General features: G+C 43.6%; 4 protein-coding genes across 4 annotated transcripts; 3 read left to right on the top strand and 1 right to left on the bottom strand.

Annotated features, from left to right (window-relative positions):
* Positions 1-1,470: 1,470 nt before the first annotated feature.
* Positions 1,471-2,396, bottom strand: BDB00DRAFT_755193 (SWIB/MDM2 domain-containing protein; the record flags this gene model as incomplete). Its single annotated transcript, XM_053118819.1, has 2 exons — positions 1,471-2,031; positions 2,118-2,396. The coding sequence occupies 2 exons, from the start codon at positions 2,394-2,396 to the stop codon at positions 1,471-1,473; spliced, it is 840 nt and encodes a 279-aa protein (XP_052984657.1).
* On the top strand, positions 2,397-3,254 carry BDB00DRAFT_800110 (uncharacterized protein). Its single transcript, XM_053121754.1, has one exon. The coding sequence runs from the start codon at positions 2,606-2,608 to the stop codon at positions 2,990-2,992; it is 387 nt and encodes a 128-aa protein (XP_052984656.1). The 5' UTR covers positions 2,397-2,605; the 3' UTR covers positions 2,993-3,254.
* Positions 3,255-5,061: 1,807 nt separating this feature from the next.
* On the top strand, positions 5,062-6,093 carry BDB00DRAFT_800108 (uncharacterized protein). Its single transcript, XM_053121753.1, has one exon. The coding sequence runs from the start codon at positions 5,501-5,503 to the stop codon at positions 5,786-5,788; it is 288 nt and encodes a 95-aa protein (XP_052984655.1). The 5' UTR covers positions 5,062-5,500; the 3' UTR covers positions 5,789-6,093.
* Positions 6,094-6,581: 488 nt separating this feature from the next.
* Positions 6,582-7,847, top strand: BDB00DRAFT_800105 (uncharacterized protein). The gene has a single exon (XM_053121752.1). The coding sequence runs from the start codon at positions 6,790-6,792 to the stop codon at positions 7,351-7,353; it is 564 nt and encodes a 187-aa protein (XP_052984654.1). The 5' UTR covers positions 6,582-6,789; the 3' UTR covers positions 7,354-7,847.
* The last annotated feature ends 5,416 nt before the right edge of the window (positions 7,848-13,263 follow it).

Here is a 13,263-nt window from a genome sequence, read left to right as displayed (position 1 = left end):
TATTGTTTTGCTTTGGCATACAGATTTGACACCTTTTGCTTACGATGCATGTGTAGAAACAGCCGCCTTATACAAGAGATACTTGCTTCCTTCACAACAACGCGATTCATTGCTTTGGTTATAATCATTTTAATGCGTAACCGGAAAGAAAGAGGCGGGAGATAGTATGAGAGCGATTGATATGTCTCATGATTAAGAGCGGGCACTGCTGTGGATTCAACATAGTAGGTACTTGAAACCGCTGCTGTACTGTAGACGTGATGCCATAAAGCAAACGACGGGAGGATGGAAATTACCCCTCGTTGCGGTGCATTATATCATGCTTGGACCTAGTAGAAAAGGGGAAACGTTCTGAAGGGTGTTTTCGTGGCGTGGGGCGACAACCCAAGGACAAGAGTTAGTTATCCAATAAGTCTCTTTTTGATAATGCCTAGTACTGTATCTATCTATTTATCTATCTATCTATCTATCTAGCCATAATGTATCGATGGGACGCGCCCAGGAAAAAAGATAAAGATGAAGACATGGTCCTCCTGCAAATGAGACATATTAATGCAGTGCATGAACACTGTGAATGAACGTGCCGAACTTGCTTCATCTTCTTGAAAGAAATTTCTCCTTATTCATTGTCGACAGGCAAGACCCTTGTTCTGTGCGTGTTCAATAGTACATCATGAGAGGCCCATTAAGTTCTACATACACCCCCCTCTTTCTCTGGCAGTGCATGGTATGTCAATAGTAATGTTATTAGCTGGGTAGAAAGAGACGGGGGGGGGGGCTGTGCCGATACTAGGTAGATGGTGGTTACACATCACATCATTCTGCGGGATCGACGTCCACTACAAGAATAGGATCAGGGTTCTCCTTGTAAGAAGAATGTGTATTCTCCCTTAACCTTAAAAAAAAGAAGCTGCCACGAGCACTCTCTTTCTCTTTTCAAGGAGTCACTCTAGGTAAATAAATGTGCCTGAGAAATGTGTGCAACGTGACAAGGGATGATGGTATGTAGATGTCAATCATAAAGAATCATTGTTTATTGTTATTGTTATTATTGTTACAAACGCACAACGACGCCTCATTCACATAAAATGCCCACAAGGCCACACACAAAGCAAATGGATATATGGTTTCGCAAATGTTTCTTTGTTTTTGTTTTTTTTTTTTTGGTTGTGTAAGTTGACAGAAAGAAAGAAGAAGAAAAAGAGAAAAAGAAAAGAGCAGAGAGAGAGGGGGGTTATTTTTTTGTTTTTTTGATTGGGAGCGGCGGGTAAACAAGAGGTATTTTACTGCAAAAGAACCGACCTCTCTGCGTGTGTCGTGTAGTGGTTTTGTTGTTTGTGCGGGTAAAAATAAGGAAAGCAGCGGCAGTAGAGAAAAAAGAAGGGCCCCATCAATTACTGTACATCCGGAATGGGAGGAGGCAAACACAAGTGGTTTTTTTTTTTTTGGGTTGGTTAAAAGAAAATAGATTTAAGCAGTAGCCGTAGTGGATGCCGTCGCACTGTTGTTGTTGTTGTTGTTGTTGCCAGTTGCATTACCACCAGCAGCAGCAGCAGCAACAGCGGAAGAAGTGTTGTTGTTGGGCAGCATGCCCTCGCCTTCTTTGGGTGTCACAACGTCCGGAGTCTCGGCGGTCACTGCCGGTGATGTATCCAGTATATTGGCACCTGTCGACGCGGCGGTGATGGATGGAAGCGTGTTATTGCTTACCTCATCACGTCCTGAGGTAGCAGAAGCCCCACTGTCTGCCACCGTTGTTGTTGTTGTTGTTGGTGCAGCAGCAGCAGAAGAAGAAGAGCCAGCAGCAGCAGCGTCATCCGTTGCAGCAGCTTCTGCATCTGTCGCGGGTTCGGGCTTCTTTGTCAAATGGGCAGACAAGTCCCTGTTCATACCAAAGCTGTTGATCCGGTCCTGGTCAAAGATCGTCTTGAGCTTGTCATCGCAGAGAATGAAGCGACGATCGGCTGGGTCTTGCAAATCATTGTCCTTGATGTACTTCCACAGCCGTTTGACAATATCTGGACGCGACAACTAGGTAATAAGAAACATTTTTTTTTCCATAAGCAAAACAGATACTCCCCCAGAACAAAAGTGTGAGTGTGTGTGTTTATATATACCTCAGGATCACCACCCACAAACGCAGATAACTCTGGACTCAAGATCAAGGGCTTGTTCAAACCCGTCTTGCGCTTTGGTTTGGGTGGCGCGTTGGGATCCTCTGGTTGTTTTACTCGCTTCTTCTTTGTTCGCTTTGCCTTCTTGGGTGGTCCTCCTCCTGCGGCGGCAGCGGCGGCGGCTGCTGCTGCTGCTGCTGCTCCAGCTCCCGTTGTTGCTCCTGTTGCACCCACTGCTGCTGCTGCTGCTGCTTGTTGCTGACCACCTGCACCAAAGTCCATGGCAAACTCATCCATTTTACGTTTCTGAGCCTGTTGTGCCTGAGCTGCAGCGACGTGCTGCTGCTGTTGTTGCTGCTGCTGCTGTACTTGCTGTGCCTGTGCCTGATGATGATGATGATGGAGCATTTGCTGTGGATGATGTGGCGAGGGTTGCTGTTGATGGCGTGTGGTGGGTATCGGCGACTGCTGCATGTAGCTGGGATACGCGAATGCTTGCTGTTGTGCTTGCTGCTGTGCTTGTTGTGGATGCTGTTGTTGCTGATGGTGCTGCGGCGGTAATGCTGCAGCTGCGTTATAGAATGAATGGTGGTGGTAGGCTGGAGACGAGGTCGACATGGAATGATGGTCTGGATAGGTCATTTGTGGTGTGCCCGGTGGACGTTGTTGGTACATGGGATGTGCCCGGAACTGTTGTTGTTGTTGTTGTTGCTGTTGCTGCTGGACAGATCCGCGTCTTTCTTGCTGTGGCGTGGTGGGCTGCTGTGAAGAGGGACGGCTGCTCGTGGTGCTGCTGGCGCTGCTCCACTGCTGCTGCTGTTGAGGAGGAGGATGGTGCAACAATTGCTGATGGGCCTGGTGCTGTTGATGCTGTGTGACGACGGGCGATGTCATTGCGTTGTCGACATGGAACTGGTTGAATTGTTGATACGGGTTGAAATCTGCCAATGAGGAGTCAAGGAAGCTGGATGTTTCAACCGCAGCAGCGGCGGCAGCAGCTACGGCAGCGGCAGCAGAGGCAGGCTGTTGCTGCTGTTGCTGCTGCTGTTGTGGATGATGATGATGCTGTTGCTGCTGCTGATGATGATGGTGTTGTGGTTGCTGGTGTTGCTGCTGCTGATGATGATGATGATGCTGCTGTTGAGGGTGCTGCTGCTGCTGGTGGTGTTGCTGCTGCTGCTGCTGCGAATGATGATCTTCACCGGGACGTTGGTAGTAGTAATTCATTCCTGCTGGTGGTGGAGGTGGTGTTACGCTGGTACTGGTTCGTTTGTTTTGTTGCTGTTGCTGCTGCTGCTGCTGCTGTTGTTGCTGCTGCTGTTGCTGATAAACGACAGAGGAGGGCTTGTTGATGCCGAGTGGATCGTATGCTGTGTTGTTCAGGTCTGCATAAACAAAGAAAAAAGGGCTCATAAGCCATCGATGCTCCCGATTCACTGTGGTGGGAAAACCTGTAGGTACTTACTTTCCAAAGTGGGGTTGTAACCAGTAAAGTCCATAGCCCTTGTGTCTGTTTCTCTTTGTTTGATGACAGCGACTAGGCAACTTTAAAAAAAAACAGGGATTTTTCTTTTGCAGGTGCTGCTGTTTGTTGTTTCCTAAAAACGAGGCTGACGAGAAGGCTCTGTGTTGGCAGTAGGACAGCGATGCATGTCAAGGTGTGTCAGTCAGTCAGTCAGTCAGTCAGTCAGCTGTGGGGAGAGGGGGGGTGGATAAAAAGTAAGGGTGTTGCAAAAAAGTCAAAAGTATTACGTGTTTAGCCTTGTAGCGATATGAAGAGAGAGAGAGAGAGAGAGAGAGCGAGAGAGAGAGTCGGTCGGACGGACGGACGTGGTCGGTGACAGTATGGATGCGCCTCTCTTTGTTTTCTGAATGCTAGTGCTTTATGCTTTATGCTTTATGCTCTATGCTTTATGCTTTATGCTCTATGTGAGAGAGAGAGAGAGAGAGTAAGAGAGAGTGAGTATAGAGTTAAGAGAGTGTTAATAAGAATCGGGAATTATGCGATAAACACACAACGCAAACCACGCACACAATAAGGCGGGACAAAAAGAGCAAAAAAGCGAAATGTGTGTAAGAGAGCGTAAGAGCGTAAAAGAGAGAGAGAAGAGCGTAAGAGAGAGCAAAGAGTGTGTGTGCTCACGGGAGAGGAGAGAGAGAGAGAGAGAGAGAGAGAGGGAACAAGAATAAAAAAAAAAAAAAGAGAGAGAGAGCAAAAAAAAAAAAATAATTACAAAAGCTGCAATGGGGGCCTGGGAGAAGGGCACACAGTAGATCCGTACTATAAAAAAATAAACAGACCTCTCTCCTCCGTGACTAGTTCCCTTTCCATCGATCCCTTCGATCATTTGTGCCTTTTTCACTTTTTTTTTTTTTTTTTTTTGTTCCACTGTAACGCGTGTCTTTCACCCCCCACACACCCACTTCTTTTTTTCACTCTGTGCAGTATCTCCACGGTCATCACTGCCCAATATCTGCTGTCAGAACCCACAACAGAGAGGGAAGGGTGAACCGTGGATGGTGGGGGGAGGGGTGTCCATTCTCGCGTATTTGCGGGGATTATTTCTTGGTCGCACTTGAAATACTCGCATCTTGAAAAAAAAAAAAAAACCTTTTTTTCATTTAAAAAAAATTTACTCTAGGCCTCCCCTTTACATCGGTAAACAAAAGTAGAGAGAGAGAGAGAGAGACATTAGAACCAAGAGTCTTTACCATTCTCTTTTTTTTTTGACAAACAGAGCTCCAATCCACGGGCTGGACATCGTCAGGGATAGCGTAAAGAAGAGTTGATTCTAGTCTAGGCTATTTTTGGACATCACAGCCGTGTCTTTGACCCTCCCCCCCCCAAATAGGGTACCGTACCCAAAGCCCAACAACAACAACAACAACAACAACAACAAGAACCCCCTTAAAATCATACACACACACACACACACACGCCTCCTACTTTTTTTGCTATACTTTCCCCTATTTGACTTACTCCTTTTCCTATACGTTAAATAAATTGTATGGGAAGAAAAAGAGGTGTGTGTGTGTGTGTGGGGGGGGGGTGGTTGGTTGCCAGTTCTTCAAGTGGGGTCCGGTGCCAGTCAGCGATTGGATATATACTAGACGCCAAGGTTTGGATATCCATTTTTTTTCAACCACCGACACATAAATTTCCAAAATTATCACGTGTGGCCCGGTCATGCCTGCTGCTGGGGGCGATGGGATGGTGATGGTGATGGTGATGATGGTGATGATAGACCATCAATGAGGCTACGTAACTGCTTGCAGAGGTGTCTGGTTTCAAGGAGAGACACACAAGCCAGCAGCAGATCCGATCTACAGTATCGCATCAAGAAGAATGAAGCCTCTTTTAGATCAACCCCACTGTCCATTCGTTGATGAAACAAAGAAAAAAGAGGCCATCTCTGGCCCTGGCTCTACAAGTCATCGCTTCGCTTCGCGTGTTGTATTGTGTTGAGATCGCCTTCAGATGCGCGTCGCTCATCAACAACAGAGCGGGTACAATGTACTACTTTGCGAGGGATGATATCACTGATTCATCCGAGCCCATCGAGCACTGCTTTTGTATCACCCTCGCTCGTGTATTAGTTCCGTACGACAGGGTTCCCAACTATTCTGCAAGAAGCATCCTTCCAGTGTACTTGGTCGACAGAGAGAGAGATTGAGACAAAGAATGTGAAAATCTACTTGGTAGCAGCAGCTGCTGTATTAAGGGATGCAGGTTCCCCCGTCCAGAAACAAGCACGGGAACTGTGATTGATGTTGATTGTTGCTGCTTCTGCTGTTCACGACTTCAAGACTTCAAGACGACGACGACGATGACGACAGGCTCAAGAAAATCTGTGGCACCATTCACTACCAGAAGCGCAGAGGGGTGCAACATGCGGGTGGGCCGAATGTGCAAAGGAGAAAGGGAAGGTTGAAAATTCTAGATCATGTCAAACAAGAATAAAAAAGAGGACAGGGTCATCCTCGGACTTGAAGGAGGCCCGTGCTTTCTCTCTCTCTCTCTCTCTCTTTCTTTTGGCCTTTCTTTTCGTTCTGTTTCTCATGCTTTGCTCTATCAGAGAGAGAGAGAGAGAGAGAGCAATGTTGATAGAGTGTGTGATTCTACGCTCACTACTGTGCTAAAAGGTCCCCCCCCCCCATGTCTCTGTTATTTTTAGAAGGGCGCTTGTCGGAACGTGTGATGCCAGTGACACAAAATAAACCCAAAAGAATGGGTTGCACTCTCTGTCTTATGTAGTAGTCGGAACACACCAAAAAAAGCTTATCCACGCTAAACCACTTTGACGCCTTCCGAGGAAAATGGATAACCCAAGGCCAGATCGGGGTACAGGGACTGACTACTTGTCAAGCACCAACTAGACGCCACATCGATCCTCTTTTTATACACACGTATCGATGCTGTTTTAGCGTCACACGTACACCATGGACGGACGAGTAGTTGCTATTTCACTTTTTATATTACTCACATAAAAGACCCTCAACCAAAGCAACCCTCCTTCTCTCTCTCTCTCTCTCTCTCTCTCCCTTTCTTTTTCCATCGTATCTCGTCCCTGTAGTTAAACAGTACTCAAATACGCTTACACGAAGCCCTGTCGAAACGATAGTGTTGTGTCCACATCATACCCTACAATAGCGTGTAATTTCTCAGAACGAGCACATGCTCTTCAGCAGATACACATCAATCACCGCAGAAACGTCAGAAAACCAGGGACGCGATCTTCTGCATAATAAGCATATTTTATACAAAGAAAAAGTACGACGAAACAGTGTCTGCAGGAAAATCGTCTTTCGACTCATAAGCCACAATAGCTGCTATTTACAACAAGAAAGGCTAAATGAGCTCGTTTTGCTTATTACACAGCATATCCATTCTATCAAACTTGTTTTCCAAGAGATAATCCTTTTCTTTATGTACAAGGAACTCGACGAGTGCCTGTTCTTCACCAAAACGCTCTGTTTTATGATAGCACATACTATCAATTCACTGTATATCTTGTTCATAGCACCGATCTCCTATGAGAATTTAAACTTTAATCCTTTATACAAGGTATTGCTATGCTTGTTTGCACATATTTTCCACTCCAATGTATGTAATCGCAACCATTATCAGTGGTCAGATTTAAATGTCGGATCACTACTCACCAAGAAGGAATATGCCCAGAACTGCCAAGTTTCAATCGATGGTACAGTATATAGCATCAAGGGACATGTTGCCTCCTAGACATAAGACTGCTTTTTTCGTCCACACACTTATGCTCGGTTGCAGGATTATATGCGCATTTTGCAACGACAACGTCACCGCGGTTGGAGTCGATAACCTAAACTATACAAACCGATAGGGATATTGTCTACTCGAACAACCGACCATTCACTATGATCACGTATACGTTAAAGTAATGATAACCGGACATTCTACTCCTCGCAGTTCCCTCGGTATATATAATTTATGCATTATTGTAGCGGATATTTTGACATACTGCTATAGTAAATATAGAGCGGCATTTGTCTGCTGATAACGGATTGTCAACGCAAACAACACATTTGATCTGCAATGAATGCACAAGCATATTTGAATATGTATTCTGCAAGTTCAGAGAAATATCTAGAGATGTATTTGACATGTTCTTGGGACGAGCAAGGCAACTAAAATCTGTGACAGATAGTATCTTTTTCTTTTTATGCTGCTTCTATCCGTACAATTTACCTTATCAAAAGCCAAGAATAAAAACATTTCGCATTAGGACCTTAATTATTAAGCAGCTGCAAAAACATACCCGAAAACATAAATGCATGAACCTAAACGCAAAACCTACGAGAAAGGTCACCCTCGTTTTATAAAACTTTTAAATCGAAAAGGATAATTCCAATCAATGGAATGTGTGGGTTTCTGATATTACCTTTTTCAAAGAGGCCGGGGAACGCGGCTATTTGTTTGGGAACTATCCGCACAACGTATGTACATATCGTCAACCCACCGGGTGTGTGTGCATAAGGTTTGGCAAAAGTGCTACCCTGTGAAACATCGATGCATCGAATGGTCCCAAAATAAAGTTCTGCTATGCAATCAAAAAACGATACAAACAAAAATGTCTTTGGACATCATTGTGGAAACACTGGATCAGTAGATCCTCCGAAACGACGTGTAATGGTTGATGCAACATACAGAGACACGCCGAAAAATGGATATGCTTCGAACGATCTTTTTGGACCTCCAATTTCCCTTTATTTAGAGCTAACCGGGTCTCTAGCAATCTTAAAAACGCTTTGATAAGAATGCTGCGAAAGAGTGCCGCACTTTCTTCGTCTACTAACCGTAAAACGCCAACGCCTCCATCGGCTCGTGTGGTTGCTGCATAACCGACGTTACTATATATCTGCCCAACCGAGTCAGCTACCGATCACGTACCTTTATAGCGCTGGGGTCTTTGTGGAGATAGACATGAAAGAAACCCGGATGAACTTGAACCCTGACTTGACCTGCAACATTAGAAGACTTACTAGACCTCTGCCAGGAAAACGTAAAAACAGGGCTACTTTAACCTACTTGATATAAAGCTTAACAGCAAAGATATATCTAGTGCATTTACGCAATTAACCTGGGTATACGGGGCAATACAAATAGTTCTTTTCAGTCAGAAAACGGGACCTTTTTGTTAGAAAAAAGAATACCTTAATAAAATATCAATGGTATGATATTAGCAGCCGATTGTGACCACAATCCATGGTCCCCAAGTTGGAACATTTATAATATTCTTATGCCTCTCCTAAAGTACAGGAACAAAGAAACAGAATCGCCTCATATCATCATGATGTATTTTCTCTCCTACTTTCCACGATTTACTTCTGGTCAAGCGGTGCATCATGCCACTAGAATTCTGCTTACAAAACACAGTTGAAGCAAATCAAAGGCGAAAACAATAAGAGACTATGTAAATATGGTAAACTTTAAGAATACAGACGTAAGGCAAAATCGATATTATGGACCTCGATAAATTGAAAAGCGCCATGTGTAAGGATCGAAACACGAATAAATGCTTTTGTATAGCCGAACTAAGCTTAGAAAAGTTATGAAAAACATAGTCGATCATCACCACAAGAGACTCATAGCTTATTCTACGCTCATATACGTAACCGTCACATACTAAAGTTCAAATCATTCAATCTCACCTTACTGGCACATGCGCATATTTAGGTTACATTTAAGTTCTATCGGAAATTGCTGTCACCTATAGTTGTGTATTTATGCTTACTCACGTTTATGTTGCCAGCCAGCTCATCTGTTTAAGTCTTACTCTAATCAATTCTGACACAATGTGCATACGAAGAAGAATTACGGCCTTGTTCCTCCTTGCCATCATCATCACTAGCAGCAGCAGCAGCACATGCTAGAGGAAGCGAGACGTGTCCTCCGCTACTGCCTGGAATAACATCGTCACCATTACCATCGATAGTATTATCGCCACACCAGCACGAGGAGAGGAACATCGTTGCGTTCACAGATAATGTAGCTCGCATCAGCCCCAAGCTTACAAACTCGGTACTAAATCGAGCCATGATATATCGTTCTCCAAGGGAAACTTGGTCACCAAATCACATATGAAAAGCTGGTGGCAATCCTATAGACCAAGGTTCAAAGTCGCTTCGTCGAAATCGGCAAATCACCAACATGACGACACTGGAAAGATCGATGCAAAGCTCTAGTTTGCAAAGTACATCAATAACTACATAGTTTTAGAACACAGATCCAACATTTCTGATTGAAAAGATCACAAACCATGCTTACTTTTAATACAACCAAACAAAAGAAGCTTCATGTACCAGTTGTAACGAACTTTCCTAACCGAAGTGGAGGGCCTCAATTTTGAGAATGTCTTTGAGATTACATTTATACAAAAACTTACGTGAATATGCTCGTACAGTTGGCCGAGCCAGCAGCAGCACTAAGCCCTACAGGTTTTTCCCCGATGGAACGAGTTTTCCATAGGACAGCAATTTAATTTTCCCTATATTACTGATACCATTTTTTATACAGATAATTAAGCCAAGCATACTGCTTGTCTTTCATCCATCACAATATTGTTAGAGCGTCCATAAATTGTTTACTCAACAAAATGATGGGTTCCGACTTGTTTGTCAACATATATCTACAGATAGGGTCAATCTACAGTCGATCGCAAGAACTAGTCATTGTAAAGACAAAGCCTACGACGTTCGATCGCTTCACGGCCAATCTCATGTGGGGACAGAATGTGTGCAACACAAGCGAGTTTGACGTCTTGATGCGAGCTCTTTGTTACACGGAAAAGGATAAAAAAAAGGTGCCGCCTACAATTGAATTCGCTTCATTTACCGCTCGCTTTTCACGCTGCCCAACTTCCCATCTACCATCTGAAACGCATAGAAGCAACCGTCACGATTCCCGTAATTGAAAAACGCAGCCGCAGTAGCACCATTATGGTGAAGGCAAGTAACACTGGACGTGTTAAGAAGTTGAGTGTATAGTAATATAAAGCGTCACTACTGCAACAACAGCAATAACCATGATAGCAGCAGCAGCAGCGATAAAGACAACAATGTCGACAAGCAGAAGCAAGGCGAGCATTAACATTAAGAACAAGAAAATGGCTGTTCTGTTGTCCTGCATCAGCTCGATCACGCTTGGGACGCGTATGTGGAAGGACACGATCACCATCTCATCGCTGGCAGCGTTGGAGAAGATTCTGCTGCTTTCAATCTGGATGTCAAGATGGCTGAACTCGCCGCTTTGTGTCGGCCTGATCCCGTCCTCTCCTTCTTTCTTTCTCCAATTATTTTCTAGATACGTAGCCATTTTTCGATAAATGATATATAGTCAAACAGAGTTCGAGCATATGATTGTGCTGGAAATACATTTAGAGCTGCGTATTTGAGACGTCTTGTATAGCTTAGAAAGATAAACAAACAGCATGCATAATACATATGGCAGATAAAACTCACATGAGCAGAAGCTTTTCTGTACAACATCAATTGAGACGATAAGCATTTGTAGGCTCTGTCATACAGAACACGAATCCAAACCAAACACACAGGCGCATGAAGAAGTGCAAATGCGCTCTTATAACAATATTTTGCTATACTGTGCAAATACCAACACCACTCTTAGATTGCCTATCGCCACAAGGCGAACGATTCAGCAAAATCAGAACTCATGGATAAATTTACATATTAGCTTTTAAAAGCGAATATGAAGTTATCATCGTATGAACGTTTGCCCTACTCGTTTCAAGGATGGATTATAACTTGATAGAGAATAGGGCAGGCCGTATCTTCCCATGCCGTTTGGCCGTTTCGATGTAAGCATGTGGTTAGCTGGATGATGGGAATGAGTTACAGTGTAATGCTACATATGTTTTGATTGTTGTTCTCTTCTTTTTTTCCTTCCCAAACAGGCTAGGTGATCAGGTCCACAAAAAAAATAGTAAACAGTTTGTTGGAGAACGTACTATCTTTCTATTTTCTAAAAGGGCGATGAGATCGAGTCAACTTCACCATGAGCACCGCCGCCATAAGAGAACAAACAGCGTGATTAAGAAAGAGACACCAGCATTGCTGCTGAAACTCGCGCACTAGTGCATATTGAAAATTGAAAGTAAGTAAATGAGCAAAAGTATTGGATTTGCTACGTGAATTATCGTTTGAAAAGCTGCTACCGTAGTTCCCCTCATTATATCGATCGACCTATAAATTTTAACAAGCAATGCTATTATACACGATCCACACTATTAAGCAGTATAAACTAATTTGTAGCTTCAATAATCGTAAAAGTACATTTTTAAAATATCAAATATGCAATTCCTACATATCTTATGTCGATCAACGGAACATCAACGAACTGTGGTCCGCAGAAAGTAGTTTAATACTCGACTGCCATCCTCCCATTAAAAATAGACTATGTCCTCCCGGGCTTACGCTCAACTTGAAATGCTACGGTCAGCAAGGCCAACCGTTACCGCAGTACCAAAAGTATCGTATACAAAGCTACTATGCACTCGGCATAACTCTGAAGTACAGTATATATAGTAGGGTTTCGTTCGTCGAATTTAATTGTGACCCGTATATATCACCTACCAGCTTTGCATCTGAAACCCAATTTGGCATGCTCGTTAACTTTTTACGTTTAGGACTCAGGTCAAGACTACATAACACAAATGATATGCTCATTTGCACATATCAAAGTCCTAAGATCCTTCCATTATTATCACATTTAGTTTATCGGCTTTTAGAACGAATGCGTATTTCAAGGACCTAGCATAGGGAAGGAAGATTGCGTTCTATCGTGTTGGATTTTTTTCATGTCATCATTGTTTCATAATTCTGTCCAAAGCGTCGCCGGATGTTCTAGCAGACATCACGTATATGATGAAATTTGTTGAAATGAACTCAAATGAGTGCTTTTACAACTTATAATGATGTTGCAGCTGTTGGAAGAAGAGACATAAACGGTTGCTATAATCAATGAAACGATCCTTTTATGTGCCGCGATACTGACCGTAAACAATGATATAAGTCTAATATTAAGGAGACCAGAGAAGCATGTATGCACGAGCGGATCAGTAAAATAGTGTGTCTCGAACAGTAACTGTCTAGTATACACGTTTGTTTGGAACGACTGGAACTCAATGGGCTATATTCCTGCTCCTGACCATCGTCGCATGTTGCACGGGCGCCTTGCAAAATCGGGCTCGCATCACCGCAGCAACACAAGGCAAAAGGTTGGCTTCCATTATTTTTCTGGCCTGATGCCCGCTGGGTATCAATAATCCTTTGCTCGTGTAACAAAGCAAACATTCGGTGCATTTTACGCTTTCACTTCAATCGGTCTACATCGAAAACATTGTTGCATAAGTAATTTCCTGACATAGTCGGTTGATATATACGAACTGTATGCATTACTGACCTGTGCAATCGAAATGATCTACAATTTTCAAAGTTTGACAACGGAAAAAAGAATGAATCGAATTGAACGATGAGTCTGTCATCAAGTCCGAGTGGTCAGGTTGCACAATAGGTACGGCCCGTAAGGCCCGACCCTTTTTTTTCACCCTCACTATGTGACCGCCAGTTCACCAAACCTGCTGTACTAGGATAGACT

This window comes from Zychaea mexicana (assembly GCF_025766255.1).
Source record: "Zychaea mexicana strain RSA 1403 chromosome Unknown BDB00scaffold_5, whole genome shotgun sequence".
Lineage (NCBI taxonomy): Eukaryota > Fungi > Mucoromycota > Mucoromycetes > Mucorales > Lichtheimiaceae > Zychaea > Zychaea mexicana.
The sequence above is the reverse complement of the archived record's forward strand: the minus strand, read 5'-3'. Positions and strand labels throughout refer to the sequence as shown.